This window comes from Telmatherina bonti (genome assembly GCF_933228915.1).
Source record: "Telmatherina bonti genome assembly, chromosome: 6".
NCBI lineage: Eukaryota > Metazoa > Chordata > Actinopteri > Atheriniformes > Telmatherinidae > Telmatherina > Telmatherina bonti.
The window spans coordinates 25860767-25877031 of record NC_136624.1 but is presented as its reverse complement, the minus strand read 5'-3'; the positions used below and the strand labels follow the sequence as shown (position 1 = coordinate 25877031).

Sequence of the window (16265 nt, the reverse complement as noted above, 5' to 3'; positions counted from 1 at the left end):
TCACATCTTTATTTCTGCATTTTTATTAAACAATGTTGTGGCACCCAGGTCTACAGTCTCCAAAAACGTGCACAAAACTTTTTTTTTTATTTCCTGCAAATAAAAATAAAACAAGTTTTGACTTTAGCAAAGTAAAGAGCAGGAATCTAGTGTTAACTCACAACCCTTTCTTTGTCTAGTTCCAGAGCATCCATGGTCTCACTTCTCAGTCTCATCACAGTTATGAGACAAAACAGTGTCCAGGAGTTAATCCCCCCCCCTTTGGTAGTTTTGTTTAAAAAAATTATAATTCCTCCATTTTAAAACAAATATTCAAACTTTTTTTTTTTTTTTTTTTTTTTTTTTTTTAGTATATATCATTCTATACAAAATAAGCGAGGACAACCCTCTGCTTCCGATCCCTTGAGCCAAGCCCAAAACCCCAAAACCTCCCATCCCAGCAAAATATCAACACATGGTCTCAGGACTGGGAGGGGGACCAGAGTGGCATGTAGAGGGGGAAAAAAGTGACATGCCTTTTAATACACATTTCAAATTATCTAAATAAATTCATTTGAGTGTTATAACATTTGTCATCATAACCAAATATATTCAGTGACAGTGCATGTACAGCTACTTAGTCTCATCAGTGACACAGGTGTAATCCAGGTTACAAGCACGTCAGTTGAAGAGGTGGCACAAGGAGAGGATGCAGGTTGCTCAAAGTAAGTTTGGACATGTAATGGACAGACTGGCTTATGGAACTGGGAGAGGAAAAAAAAAGTTTACAAATGGAACAAAACAGTCACTATTCTTATTTTTAGATTGATTTTTTTCTTTTGCCTTTTTTTCTTTTTCCTTTTTTAAAGAAAAAAAAACTTTACTGTACAGAACTAAATCTATTTTCCTAATCAGTTTTCCAACTCTATTCTTCTGTCATGGCAAAGAAATAAAAAGGGAAACGAGAGAGAGATTTAAAAAACAAAAAAACAAAAACCTAATAACAAATCATTAAAATCTCCAACTTGACTCAAGAAAGGGAATTAAAAACCTAACTGTTTTCTTCCTTTGCCTAAAACCAAAACAAAAATAAAATAAATAACCTCTGCATATCAAATTAGTGGCATCTGAAATGAGGAAGAGGCAACATGATATATATAGTGAAGTTGGATAGTTGCATTGACCACTTTATGGTACCCGATGATATAAAAGTGTGATTTAGTGCAGATGCTGTGTCTTATCAGTTGGCTGCCAATCCTGTGGCCTCAGAGGAAAGCCTGGAGAAACAGACAGAGACACCCAGAGACCAGAAAAGAAGAGAAAGGAAGGCATGCAATCAGACAGAAAAGATAAATGTCAATATCAATTACTGTACAATACATATTTATATTAAATTTCTACACAGAGTATAATCTGAATCTTTTAACCAGGAAAATTAGGCTCTGATAAAAACGATTTGCAGTTTGAGGACTTCTACAACAAGAAATTCTTTAATACCAAGATCTCAAAGATTATATTTACTGGTTTTGGATATGGGACCGTGTTTAAATAGTCTCGTACGGGGCCAGAGGAGCCATGCCACTCATGGTTAAAGGCGATTATTCGGCTCAGCTTTGCATAAACACTGCAATACGGAGCAAACAGCAGGTATGGCATCTTTTAAAGTAGGACTGAAACAAGCCATTTTTCATTTGTTGTCCCTTTTTTGTTTATCTATCTGATTATTGATCAACTGTTTGAAGTATATCATTCATAACACTCCAAAACCCATCATATTATTACTCGGACATGCCACAAATTTTCACGTTTGAAACAGAGCAGTAAACACTTGCACTTTTTTGCTAACTGAAACAAAGCCACAAAACCCGCAGCCAATAGCTGGATTTGAATTTTTGTCATCATGTAATACAAAAGAGAAAAAAAAAGGGGGCCTTTCCTGCAGTCTCTACCGTTTACATGGTAACTTAATAGGGATGGGAACTGACAAAATCTTGGACATCATTGAGGTTTCTTATGGATGTATAACTTTACAAGCTCCCATATCTACTCTTCATTCAGCTTTCTAAGGAAAAACAAGAACACTGCTTGTTTTAAATACTTGTATGAACTCCATACATTGTAGATAAAATACAAAGCCATTGAGAAAAGTAAGTTGGGAAGCAACTTTACAATTCCAAATTATTTTGAGCTTCATAACTCAGAAAACTGGCTTTTTGTTCTCATTCACATTGTCTTTCTGTGTCTTTGGTCACATAGCAAAACAGATATGGAATATTTTGTAAAAAGTGACCCAAGATTACAAATTCTTACTCCAATTACTGCTAATTCTGCTACAGAGCAGAGATGTTGCTTTGGCAGGAAATTAAATAACCAAGAGAGCAAAACTGGTGATGTCTGACTCTGTGCCTTTTGCTGGTTATTGTATAAGAACATGGTGTGCTAATTTGTGGTGAGCCTGTAAGTATCATTCCCGAGTCTGCCATTAAATACATACTTGACACCTGTGCATGACACTTAATTTACAACAAGTTCTATTTTTCTGCACCTACCAAAACCAATAGAACTGATTGAGAGGTGCATGATGCTAAAAACAAACAAAAAAAAACTTAAAACAAACTCAAAACAGTCCCAAGTTCCCATCCCTATAAGTGAGAAGCAGGTTTTCTTTCCTTTGTTATCCTTAAATCAGTGCCAGCTGAAAGTTTCACACCAGTTTCACTCCACTCCATCATATGGTGAGCTAAGCAGTGATTTAATATTTAGATTTAATACTGTTTTACATGTTTTAAGAATGTGATCACATACAATAATTAAACAAATTGCTTAATTAGAATTTAATTATTTTGGGGGTTTTTTTTTGTTTTTTTAATGGAGGGGCATTATGTTGAGCCAATGGATAATCTTGTATTCTTATATGACCCAAGTATGATTTGGTGGTTTTGATACCTGAGGGCAGATAAACCTTGAATTAAAAGTTATATGATTCTTACGTAAGCTTAAAAAAAATTACACTCCACTAGGTCAGTCAACAACAGTCACTTAAAATTAGCTACAAGGAAACTAATTAAATACAAAGTGACATCTTAAGAGAGCTGCTACCTGAGCAGAGCTTACACAAACTGAAAAACACTTCAATAAATTAGTATAATTCCCTGTCCATGCTAAGTTCAAGTCATCAAAAATATAATGCACTCAACATTTCTTTAAGAGAAAGGTAAAATCAAGCTACATTTTATAAATATGGCATCAAACATCTCTGGTTTTTAAACGAGGGGCTGCTTTCTGTCATTAGCGAGGCATGGCGCAGCCTGATACAAAAGCAAGTGCAGGTACAGACAAAAAGCATTGTCCGCACTTTAGTAGTAGATGACTTATGTTTCCTGCGTTAGTAAGGGGAGAGCCTTCGTCTTTTAGACTTGGAGCCCAGCTCAGGGGCCACTTTGGGCTCAGTGGGGATTGAGTGAGGGGTGTTACTGGCCCCGCTGACAACATGGAGGGCCAGAAGAGGCAGGGGCTTGAGACTGAGGAGACTTGACACACAGGCAGGAGAGCTGGGGAGCAGGGAATCAGTGGAGGAGGAAGAAGAGGAGGAGGTAGAAGAGGGAGGAGGTGGCCCTGGAGCCAACAAGGACAGAGGAATGGAGGCTGTGGGGGGCACCACACAGGAGGAAGAGGAGGAAGAAGAGGAGGGGAAGGAGGAGGTAGCAGCAGAGGAGGTGGTGGTGGTAGTAGTAGTAGTAGTAGTAGTGGTAGTAGTAGTAGAGGTGGAGGGAGGGCACAAGCTGGTCTGTTCAGGGTTCAAGGAGGAGGAGGAGGAGGAAGGAGGTTTAGAGGACTCTACACTGTAGAAAGAGAGACAAGGAGAGAGGGACAACACAGTCGGGATGGGTCACAGGGCAGGCTGGTGAGCAATGGGTCGGGGGAAGTTAGGGGGTAGGAGGAGGGATGGGGTCAGGTGTGGGGGATAAAAATCACTCAGGGATGTGACCAAAAGGCAGTAAGCTTCTTTCTAAATTAATGCATGAATAAAAATGAAAGAAAAAGATTTAATCATGTCTGTAGTGATGGATCAATGTGGGAGAAAAGGGCAGAAAAAGTGAATTCACACAAATACAAAGCTAGCAACCTTCATAACCGATATGATTAGTTAACGTTTCTTTTTTTTTAATAAAAAAAAGCCTTCAATAAAAAAATTTAAAAAATCTGTACCTGAAAATGAATCGGAACTAGAGAAACAGATGTAGTTTGGAAAGAAGTTATCTGTGTGCACCAAATAAGGTACAGAAAATATTTAATTTTACTGTTATCTTATTATATTGAGAAATTTGATCCAGCACAACAGCATCGCAAAGCAGTGTTAAAATCTAGAATGTCTATTTTCTTTTCACATTTACAGAGTAATGTGTCACTTCAGCTCCTCTGGCACATACAAATAGCTTGAAGTGGGACAAAACATGTCACAGCAAAAGCTACCCTCAAATGTTTTTCTTTTGCATCTATGACTGTGCTCATCTCACCTGGCATTGATGAGGTACTCTGCCAGACTGATGCTGGCAGGTGACCCTGTGATGGTAACCTGGCGGTCAGTTGATCCATCCACTGGGTTTGCAATCTTGATCTGGGCACCAGACATTTGTCTGATCTCGTTGATCTTGGCTCCCTGGCGGCCAATGATGCATCCAATAAGCTACAGTAAAGAACAGAAAAGTTTTTTTTTTTGTTTTTTTTTTTTTAAAACTCACAATTTTATCAGGGTGCTTTGATTATATTATTTAACGATTATTAGGATTTTCAATGCCCCAATGTCAAACCATGAATAAATGAAACACATATTTAACACATTTTTCACATGATGTCCTTCTTGTTCCACGGAATCAACAGGAAAAATGTGCTAACAATAGTTATTAGCAACCAGGAATTCTGTCAGTGTGGCATGCATTGTGAAAATAGCTAAATGTTTGTTAATGTACACAGAAAACCGGAAATGACCCACCAGTTCTGCATAACGCTGACTATTCCGAAATTGCGTCGGCTGTGAAGCCACAGTCAGTTAGTTTTGTGGATTACATTGCAAAATAATCACACATTGCTTAAGTGCATCTCTTAAATGACTAAGCTCGAGACAAAATGCACTAGAAAACCCAAACAAAGTGTCTGAGACTGTAGTTATAAAGTTTGTTTCTGTTAATCATTTTGCAAATGAGACTGTAATGTTTTTGAATACATATTGGCAAAGACTTGTTACCAACCGGTGCCTTCTCCTAAATTGTGTGAAATTTAATGTTTTAATGATTAACTTTCAAATTACTATTGCTAAAAAAAAAAATTCTAATTGTAAATACTATTATAACTTATCAAAACAGCATTCATAGTTATATTGTTTTGATAAAATATTCTTAACCGCCAGACAAAGCTTTGGTATGCTGTTCAGACAACGTATGCCAAACTGACAGAACATCGGCAGCTTAGTCTCCTACTATAACCTTAGCTGGGAATGCACGCGCTGCTGTCACGTTTGTAGTATTACATTTTATCTTAAGTAAGTCATGTTCATGCCTTGTCCTTTTTGATTTCTATATACACCACGTTTCCAATTGCTAGCCTTTAAACTTGATGCATAAATCTCACACTCAGTTACATTGGCTGAAAAGCTAGCTGTCTTGTTATCTCTATTGTTTACAGTTTGCCACCCAAGACACTTTGGAAAGACAGACTTCAATGTCCAGGTGGCACTTGCAATGTTCATGCTCCTGCCACACTTTAAGGCATTAACACACTTAAACTCTCATTTACCAGTTTTGTAAACTAGTCTTTTTTTTTTTTTTTTAAATATTTATGAATTGCTATTAAATCTGCACATGCCGTATCACTTAATTGCATCAATTAAACAGCAAATCGTCTCACCCTGAGTCAACACCTCTTTAAATTTGGAACAAGACTAGCATCATCCTATTACATGTCCATGTTACCTGTTACTGTGAAATCCAATTGACAACAAAAACGAAAACATGGGAAAGAAGAAACTGAAAAGGACCTGACATGGGGAAACAAGGTCATGTTACCAAGTAAGGACATAAACAATACGGATCCCTTTACAGACTACATTACTGACCGTGATGTGATCTCTGAGCACATTCTTTAACATTAGTAACTACACTTCTTGTACTTTGTGGATAAATGTGCACAAGTCCAAAATTTGAAATCTAAGGAAACTCACAAACAGTTTTGCTAAATTGAGAGCTTGCTGAACAACAATACCCAGCAAATCAAACTTCCTTTAGGAGGTCTAATGATTAAAATATTATCTACAATCTTGGGTAACTTGGGCACGGTGACTAAATTTTGCAATAAACACTCCCCACCCTGGAGCTACTTGGTATTCAGTACCTACACATGAAGATAAGGTATGAAATTAGCAAGTGATCTGTTTTAAAGAGGAAAAATATATACTGCTTCAGACAGTTAACACCCACATAGTTTATAAGGTAATGTGTTTCACATACCTCTTTTAGTATAATGTTTGGAAAACTGCTGCCTATTGGTCCGCAGATAAAATTGCTAACTGAATCTAACTGTGTGCCAGTTTCACTTAGGCAAGGGTAACTTATCAGTCTACAGTGAAGACTAAAATGACAAAAGATTTGAATATTCAACCACATTGTAAAGTGACTAACATTCATGTGGCATAACTGGAAATGACACTATTGAGTTTTTGTTAAAAAGAGTTTCATGTAACACTTACATCATTTGGAATGGTCATCTCATGAGAACTGGTTTGAGCAGAAGCATCTATCCCTAACAGAGAAAATGAAAAAAAAAATACATCCAATTAACGCTAAAACAATTTTGCAGGAGGATTTAAATGGCACCAAATATTAAAAATCAAGATGTAATCCTTTTTAATGACATTAAACAACATCATCTGTGAGGGGTCAGCTACATCCATATGCTCCTCTTTTAGTCGATGGCACCTTGACTTCTGCAAGTTGCAAAACTGGATGTTCACGAGTACTAAATGCGTTAGCATTTTTATGTGTGCAGCTGGAGAATTTAAAAAAATCTGAGCCTGACAAGTTAAAATGTTGCAGTGAAAGCCCATAGGCCTTGTTGTGCTGCATACCAGTGAATCCCTGGTTGCTTGGTGCAATGGGAAAAGGGCTCTGCTGCATAGCCAGCTGGTGAAGCTTGGTGAGCTGTGGAGAAATAGCAGCAGATGAAGACTGTGAGAGTGAGGGGAAGAGGCAGGGAAAGAAATGGAGGAAATGGAAAACACAGGAAGAGGGGAAAACAGAATAAAATTTGCAGTCAGTACAGACAGCAGCTCTAAATACCAGAACGATTTGATACTCAGTTTTGTTGCATGTGCATCTGTTATCCTCACACAAAGATTAACATGGATCACTGGTGTCTGATGGTCAGTGTGTTTTATGGCTTGTCTATGCAAGATACCCAAAAGGTATTCCTCTCAAGTGCAGGATGCTTCTCTTGGTAAAGATTTCTTGCTGTTTCCTCGGTCAAAACAAAGTCCCAATACACAAGGTAGGGACTCTCACTATGTGGACGATTTCCTAACCAACACTAAAATAGCATGAACTGAAGTAGTTACAACTTTAGCTACGGATGATTGCTTGATTATAGCTCCCTGTTATAAAGGGATTTCTGGTTTAGTAAACAAAACTTTTGTAAATTAATCACATAAAAAGTCTTAAAAAATATATAAACATAATTGTTGCATAATTATTGATTGATTAGTAGTTCCCTGCTCCGATACCAGCAGTTAAGACTAATCACAGACGATCTATCACATCCATTGCTCTTGATGGAGCTCATTTAAAAAGAGAGAAAGAGAGAGAAAGATTTATTTTTCATTAGACAACAAGAGACCAGAGCACAAAATTATAAGAGTGGAAATGTGTTCATTTAGGACAGACTGATAAATGAGATGTGAAACAGGGCTGCACAAAGAGGGGGAAAAAATTAAGAAAAAAGAAGAGCAGCAGGGACAGATTATTATTCGTGGTACAGTGGAGAGTCTGGACAAACACAAACAACAGATGTCAATTAGATTAACTGACTGCCGGTCAACGAAAAACTACACAAATATGAAATACTGTGACAATGATCTCTAAATGTTAAAAACAAAAAACTTCATTTTTGTTGGAAGTGGTTGGGTTGGGGTGGGATTGATCAGGTGTGAGTATTGGGGGGGGGGGGGGGGGGGGGGGGTAAGTTCAGCAACAGTTACAGGCTGCAAAACTTGATATGGGATGTTCACCATGTTGGAGAGGACAGTTTTTATTGATGGTGGGAGAAGTGGTGGAGAGGGTCATGTAAAAATGTCTACTGAACTTACATCTGGTTGTGGGATCGCGTGCTGTCCTTGTACAGCATATGCCTGAAACATATGAAAACAAAGCTTTCAAAGGCCCCACATGTGATTTTGTTGGGCAACTGAATATATGTCACTCCTGATCTTCAAGTATCTCTCGAGACTACAGCATATCAAAGCTTTAACTGAATTAAAATTATCAAAAGACTATCAACACGGATGTCTTGTCCAAAATCTCCACGCTTCTGGGAAGAGAGAAACCCTTAGTGACATAAAAGCAGAATCAAGGAAACTCCAAAAAGAAAGTTTTTTTTTCCTCAAGAGTATTTAGTAAGATAAAAAGATCTTGTGATATGAAGAAAACAAGCACTAGAAAGTGTTCAGGTTCAGACCAGAATTAGAGGAAAACAGACCACCTTCTTCCTAAAACTTAAAGCCCAACACTGTGAAATGAACTTTTGTTGAGGGGAAAGAAATCCACCACTAAAAAAGTCCCAGAAGACTCTAGGGAAGTCATGATGTCTTGTGCTAAGGATTAGCTATATGCCATATTTTTCAATATGGATCTCATGACTATAGAAAGCAATCTGGCAAAAAATTGAAGTAATGGCTTCATCCCAACAGAAATCCTTTGTCCATAGGATGTGTGACTTATACCTGTCCGCCTGCAAAGATGACAGGTGATCCTGAAGGCTTGGGTCGGTAGGGGATAGTGACCCCCTTTGGGGGGGACTGTACAGGAGACAAAGTATGTATTAATACATTAATATCAATCTAACCTACAAGATGCATATTCTGGAAAATAATTACAAAATCTGTTTAAATATATGCCCATCCACATCGCCACAAAGTAGCTGAAAGCTCAGAGAAAATGCAATCTTAAAATGCATCATACACTGAAACAGCTGCAACTTCATTTGCTTCACTGCTTCTAGAGTCCACTTACCTCAAGCATGACCACACAGATCTGCTTTACACACTCAATTATTGACTGGGGAGTGCCAGCAATGGTGATGGCACGCTCTGTGGAGTTTGGGAGCATATCTCCTGCCACTTGTACCTGAGCACCGGTTGACTGCAACAAACAAATGCAGAAAAAACTAAACCAGCTTAGACTTATTATGCACCATTATCTGGGCTCAGTCATAGATTAATTAATTAGAGAACAACTGCAGCTGAAGAGAACTCTTTCTTTTCAGGAATTATGCTGCATATTGTTACACACACCTCTCGAATTTCCTTGATTTTGCAGCCACCTTTCCCAATGAGGGAGCCACACTGGCTGGCAGGTACGACAATGCGCAGAGTCACTGGGGGCTTGCTGGTAGCTGTGCTGTTTGACATTGAGCTGCTTATATCCTAGCAAACATACACGCAGTTAAGTTACACCAATTTGTTGGTGGGCTGCTCAGTGCTGACCTGCAAACTCAAAACCCACCTCTTCCAGCTTCTCAATGATCATGGAAAATGCCTTGAAGATGGCAGTGGTTGGACCTGCCAAAGTAATAATCCTCTCAGGGCAATTGCCCTCAGAGATGTTGATGCGAGCCCCACTCTACAGCCAAAGAGAAAAAGCAAAAAATATTAAAGAGGCCCATTTGTTAAGGGGTTATAAACACTCTAGCAAAAAGGGGCTCTAAAATCTGAATTTGCAGTCCAAAATATTCAATAACATGACTTGCTGTTGTGATCCACTATAACCACAGCAATACAGTAGAGATTTAGGACCTCACCTCTTCTCTCATCTTCTTCACAGATTCACCTTTCTATTAGCAGAGAATCCAAAATTAATTCTGTATCACTTGAAAACAGACAAGTGTTCAAGTAATAAGAGACTATTTCATTTATGAATAATTAGTGACAGTTTACCTTTCCAATAATGCTTCCGACTTCCTAAAATAAAAACAGAGAAAAAATGTTTGATTGAGAACAAACACTCAGTAACACATGCAATATGATCTTAAAAAGTTATTTATAAACATATGTTCTCCAGAAGCTGTCTTCTTATGATCGTTAATGGATGTAACAATTGGTTTTTGGCCTCTCAGCTGTTTGAAAAGCTATTGTGGAACTTCTCACTGCCAAAGAGAAATGCAATGCCCCTGGTTGTTCATTTTCAAATGTGTGACAGTGATAAAAGCTTCTCTCATTATTTGATGACATTAGGGAAGAATGATAATGGAAGGAAGAGTTCCACAAGGGTCAGATCATCACAATCATAACAATATCCATCTTAAACACCCATGTCAGGACTTTCTCATTGAAATAAGACCAAAGAACAACGGTGAAAACATCGATCAGTTTGCCCTGACAAAAGCGAATTTTACCATCTTACTGAACTGCATTGATTTAATTGGTTAAAACCTTGCCTGGGTTATACTGTAATAGACAGATGGTGAATCCAATCACATGCCAACTAATTATTTGAAAGTGCCTGCCCTCTTCCAACCAGTTTCAACTGAGGACTTCCCAGATGGTGCTATGTAACAAACCAGCTGGTGTGTCAAGAAAAAGGACAGAGAAATTTCCACTGCTATGAAGTTACAGTTGATATAACTGCTGATTTACCAGAATTGTTATGCTCTTTGCAAATACTGACTTAAGAACATCACATCAAGCACTGATTAACATTTATTAAAAGTAATTACAGTCCTGTTGGTAGGGGAGCCAATTAAGTCATATGAGAAAACAATATTCCATTTTGTTTTGAGATATAGGCTCCCATTGACTGCCAAATGCCTTTACTCATCCCATACAAGCTATTGTCCCTGAAGAATATGAAGTAATAAGACTATTTACAAAAAAAAAAAAAAAAAAGAAAAAAAGAATATACTTCCCGAAAGAGTTTTTGACAAATATTGACCTCACCTTCCCGTGCATGAGCAACCTAATGGTAAGGGTGACATTGAGCCCGCCTTCAATCACACCGGAGTCCATAACTGCAACTGTACCCTTCAGTATCGAACTGTGGTTTTGGTCACTGAGATGGATCTAAGAGATGTAGACAAAATTTACATGTGAACATGTAAACACACTGTGATGCAGTTAATGACAAAATCTATGTAAGGTGGCCTTTCCACACGATCTTAAGAGACTACAAACAAGATAATTACAACCAATTACCATAACTCAGGCAAGCATTTACTGTCTCCATTAGGCTAACAGAATTTCATGACCAATTAGGAATGAACAGAAAGGTGCATCTTTAAGTCTTATTGCATAAAGATATAACAATGTCACAAGGTCACAGTTTAAAAGGTCGACAACACATAAAGCATGCTGTTTAATAGTTTCTGAATACCATGTATCATTCAGTGTCATCTTGCTACACCAGCATGTCACTATAGACATGTAACTACAATTCGGGCAAACCTATACAAATATAAAGAACGTACTTGATTTATCAAATGAAAAATATTATCAACATCAATAAACACTTTTAATTGGGGACATATTTTATCGTTTAAAATTATGCGTACTGGTTAGTAGCCTACTTGGACTGGTTTGGTTTGGGGGGAATCTGTCTATTGCCAGTCATATGTCCACAGGACACTGATTTTGCACTGAATCCATCAATAAGCAAGTTGGAAGAAACATAAGAGCATATGCTAACAACGCCCTCATCGTTAGCTTAGAAACAAGTTTAAAGTACGCCCAGTTATCAAATCTCCCCTTATCAGGTCGACTGAATAGCTTATGTAACAACCAAACGTTTTAAATTCAAAGTAAATGTCTAGCTTGTTCTTGTGATGCTTTTCGGTGAACAGATAGACCATTTAATGGTTAAAGCTAGTAGTAAGTCTGTTAGCATTATGGTTGCTATCCGAGTTGAGGTAATGAATGGAGCATGCGTGCGCTTCTTACGACAAACTAACTCGATGCTGAGCTTTATCCGTCAAAATACTAACACTTTATTAAATATTGGCAGCATTTGTGTTCATGTATTTTGGTACCCTTTTAAGCAGTTCACGTGATAAACAGAGGACATTCATTCTAAAAGCAACATGAAATTACTACGTCGTGGATACTAAGCTAAGCTAAATGAATCGATCTAAACGGAGACTGCGTGCTCATCACCACGCGGCCTGTTAGCACGCTGCGTAGACGTTAGCTAGCTACTGCGCGCGATTTCTTTCCGCTACTTCTGGTCGTAAAGACAAAAATAAATAAAAAAAACTTGGCATCAAATTAAAACTCACCTGATTTGTGCGCTGTTAAGTGATTGGGGGAAGGGTTGGGGTTGTAAGGGTAGAAGGGGAGAGGTTTGGGAGGGTAGAGACCCGGGGGAGAGTTTAGAAAGGACTCGGGGAAGAGGGAAGAGTGATGTGAGATCGAGCTCCACTCCTTTTCACAAAGACAACAAAATTATAACCTCTGAACTTTCCCCCTTCACCCATCACAAACCCCACGCCCTGAAACAGACCCGTGGATACCCTAAAACGCACGATTTTTCGTACGAGTTCTTATGATGCATACTGGCAGGTTACATAAAATGATATAATTGAAAATAATGGTTATAATGTATAAAACAAACGTGTTTCATAAGTCTAAAGCTCCTAAACAAAAAGAGTCTGTTTTGTTTTTTGGAAATGTTCAATTGATACTTTAGTAGGTTTACTGTAAGATACATGCATGATTTGTCACTGTTATTGTATTTATTCATAATAATAAATTAAGATTTAAAAAAAAAAAAAAGAAAAAAAAGAAGAAGATTAAATAACCACTAGTGGGCGTGATGCTTACTACAACAATGCATATTTAATATCCAGGGAGTGACCACAAACTGCATGGGGGAAAAAAAAAAGTTTCCAGACAGTTTCTTCAGATTTATTTATTGAGCAGGTTGAATTGCATTTGATTGTGTTACATTATGCATTTATTTAAAAAAAAAAAAAAAAAAGCCACCATTCTCCACTTATGTAGTACTGATTTTATGTAGTAATTATATTTTCCTTTTAGTTATGAAAAACAAAGTTAAAAATTTAAACTGTAGTCTACACATTAGGATTGCGACAAATCTCAGAAGTCAAAACTGTGCAACAAAACTTTAACAGTAACTGAATTCAGATAAAGTTGAAAACTAGATTGATGTGATATTCTCAGCAACAGCTTGTGTCCATGTATTTTTAGTGTTATAAATAGATGATGCAAGTTATATAAAACACTGCAATTCTGCTGCAACACAGTTTAAAAGTTAAAGAAGTCCATTTTGTATATTTGTAGTTAATAACTGGGCTGCACTTGTGGGAAGCAGCATTTCTGTTAAGGTGAAATACTGATCTGGAAGCCTCAATCCGAGTCGCTGCTGCTGCTGCTGCTGCTACTGCTGGAGCTCTGTGAACAAAGAAAAAAAGATCATACACATTTTACCATTAAAATGTTTAATCTGAGATTTAAAACATGATGCAATTGGCAAAAGCTAGATTTTCCATGCGAAGATGACAATACCCTTCCATCACTCAGACAGCAGATAAGCTCATGTGATCATAAAAGCTGTGTCAAAACTAACACTTGTCAAGTGCAAAATATGGACAAAATCTCTACCGGTCTAGAATTTAGGGGCACTAAACAGGTGGATCATTTTGTATTTGATGAGTCATGATGACTGCATCAGAGCTATTAAGTGACAGTGTTTCTCCACTACTAAGAGTTTTTAGTGTTAGCATTATCATTTTAGCAGTAGGATGGACCACTTCAAACAACTATCATACTATTTTACATTCTAACCCAACCTCACCTTGCCATGTTTGTGGTGCCCGTGCTTGTGCACCTTATGTGCTTTCTTCATCTTTTTCTTCATCTTCTTATGGGCTTTGTGTCCAACCAGACCCATACCCATTCCCATTCCCATTCCTGCCAATCCTCCAGTCATGGGATTTAACCCTCCTGGATTATGACCTTTGTGATGACCTTTGTGGTGACCTCCTTTTGGAGAGTGCGGGTATTGACTTGGGTAAACACCTGCAGGAGGGACAGCTGGATATCCACCTGGAGCCATAGGATAAGGATGAGGTCCAGGAGCACCATAAGGCATCATCCCTGGAGGAGCACATGGGCCTATGGCTGGGTTCATCCCTGCTGGGTATTGACCAGCTGGATATGTATGGTGTGGAGGCTGAGGGAAAACACCGGGTGGAGGAACAGAGGGGTTTGCAGGGTTATAGCCAGGAGGGAAAGCAGGGTTTGGTGGACCAACAGGAGGAAGGGGACCTGATACAGATAAAGGCACAAATAGACAATGCTACAGAATTGCTTTATTCGAAAGTAGTTTAAAAACTAGTTATGTGTGGAATCCTACCTTGATTTGGCCACATGGTTTTGTTAATCAATGCAAGAAGATTAAAACTTAAGGTCTCACAAACTCCTGTGGAAATAAACATAGTTAATGCAGTTAAATCATAAATATGGAGTATAAAACTAAACAGTGGATCTTTAGTTTGAGCACATTTAAATTACAGCTGTATTACTTCATATCACAATTAAATAATGTGAAGCTAAATACTATGATAGAAAATGCAGGTATAGATATACTAGACTAGACACCGAAAACAGTACAGTCTCATAAGACTCTTGCCTTGAAATAGATGTAAACTAGTATGATGGTGTAATGTTTGTAGTTTGTTTTGAGTCGTATGACAACTATAAGATAGTCGAAACTAATCAAACCATAAACTACAACATGATATAATATGATGTATAAATTGTGAAAGCAGTCTATATTTCGCAACACTTTCTCCATTTAAGCGTAGGCCACCCCAAAAGAACTAAACAAAACATTGATTTGACATATGACTGCTGTCAGTCCTTACTTAATCCCCCACATACCTACCATCATAGCCATAAGATAACTTCGATTTACCTGATTAAGTCAACTTTGCTGTACTCGCTGAGCTCCTCAGAACTTCACCGCTTCGGATGTCTTCCGCGTTGTGCTGCACGGAAGCTACAGAAAAATGCACCAGGAAGCCACACCCCCCGCGTGAGCACACGCACATTGTTTACGCATTATGCAATGGCCTGAGGCCAGAGAAGAGATCTGCTCGTTTCTGTGGCACAAAAAAACACAGTGATCTCTCACGACCATTCAGAGTTATGTTTTGAGAGGTAGGCGTCAGTTGGGGGTCACCTATGACACATACCCATCTGAATGGTAATAATAGTATTTAAACCTTTGAAACACATGCAACATTATATTATGAGTCAGGTTCGCCAAACAAACATACAATGCATGGTACCTAGAGTGAAGCTTCTTTGAAATTCAGAAGATACTGCATTGTTTTCTTGAATTCTTGAATTCACATAACAAGACAAAAGTTGTTTTGCAATTAAAATCATGTTTATTAAAGGGCTTTTTTTCACGGCATCCAGTTTGATGTATTAAGATAGAGTAAGCAAGGTTGTATTTAAAGAAACCGAAATCTTTTATTTAAATACCTTGGTATCAGAATTGTTCAACACTTTGTCATAGCAATGAAAAAATATAATAGTGTTATACAGACAACAAAGGCTTTTTGCTAATGGTGCCTTACACTGAGTATGAACTGTGAAAATGTGCCATTACACAGACAATAATACAAAGAGAATGTAGCGGCTTCATGGAATTTTCTCATCATTAATTTTATTATTCATTCTTATTAATATTCTGATAGGGACATCAAAATGCAATGATGACAAAATAATTAATTCTAAACACTTTCTCACTGCTTAGCTTATGAACTTAAATATTATAAACACAATTTTAATATATTAACCTAATCTTTCACAAGTAACTAATCACTTCTTTAGAAAATACATGTTGCTTGTGACATAATTTGGTTAAATATCATTCTAAAATTATTAGTTCTCATCACTGAAACATAACCCAAAATTCTTTACATGGCCAAAGAATTAAAATAGTGTACAATTGCTAAATTTGATGTAAATTTCTTAATGAAAACCATTAGAAATTATTGCTTGT

The 16265-nt window shown here is 37.6% G+C and overlaps 2 protein-coding genes across 5 annotated transcripts; both read right to left on the bottom strand.

Annotated features, from left to right (window-relative positions):
- Positions 1-268: 268 nt before the first annotated feature.
- Positions 269-12650, bottom strand: LOC306757704 (poly(rC)-binding protein 2). Of its 4 annotated transcripts, none has more exons than XM_079242827.1 (13): positions 12508-12650; positions 11177-11299; positions 10178-10201; positions 10042-10074; positions 9747-9863; positions 9536-9667; positions 9255-9383; positions 8966-9040; positions 8333-8374; positions 7100-7199; positions 6722-6774; positions 4497-4666; positions 269-1256 (listed from the first exon to the last, which is right to left on the bottom strand). In XM_079242827.1, exons 2-13 carry the CDS (start codon positions 11243-11245, stop codon positions 1220-1222), a joined length of 981 nt encoding a protein of 326 aa, XP_079098953.1. In that variant the 5' UTR covers positions 11246-11299; positions 12508-12650; the 3' UTR covers positions 269-1219. The 4 variants fall into 4 exon arrangements, with proteins under 4 accessions (XP_079098953.1, XP_079098954.1, XP_079098955.1 ...); XM_079242828.1 differs by having other exon boundaries at positions 7100-7172; XM_079242830.1 differs by lacking the exon at positions 269-1256 and adding an exon at positions 1265-3821 and having other exon boundaries at positions 7100-7172.
- Positions 12651-13171: 521 nt separating this feature from the next.
- prr13 (proline rich 13) lies at positions 13172-15241 on the bottom strand. The gene is made up of 4 exons (XM_079242656.1): positions 15168-15241; positions 14607-14672; positions 14046-14518; positions 13172-13642 (listed from the first exon to the last, which is right to left on the bottom strand). The coding sequence occupies exons 2-4, from the start codon at positions 14620-14622 to the stop codon at positions 13598-13600; spliced, it is 534 nt and encodes a 177-aa protein (XP_079098782.1). The 5' UTR covers positions 14623-14672; positions 15168-15241; the 3' UTR covers positions 13172-13597.
- Between the last annotated feature and the right edge of the window lie 1024 nt (positions 15242-16265).

Excerpts from the sequence above, each read along its gene's own strand:
- LOC306757704 (XM_079242830.1), bottom strand. The coding sequence starts at position 11,245 with ATGGACTCCGGTGTGATTGAAGGCGGGCTCAATGTCACCCTTACCATT. Across the intron at positions 9,384-9,535 it reads AAATCAAGGAAATTCGAGAG|TCAACCGGTGCTCAGGTACA; the intron begins GTGTGTGTAACA and ends TGTTTGTTGCAG. Across the intron at positions 9,041-9,254 it reads TCTGTGTGGTCATGCTTGAG|TCCCCCCCAAAGGGGGTCAC; the intron begins GTAAGTGGACTC and ends TCTCCTGTACAG.
- prr13 (XM_079242656.1), bottom strand. Across the intron at positions 13,643-14,045 it reads GGCACCACAAACATGGCAAG|AGCTCCAGCAGTAGCAGCAG; the intron begins GTGAGGTTGGGT and ends CTTTGTTCACAG.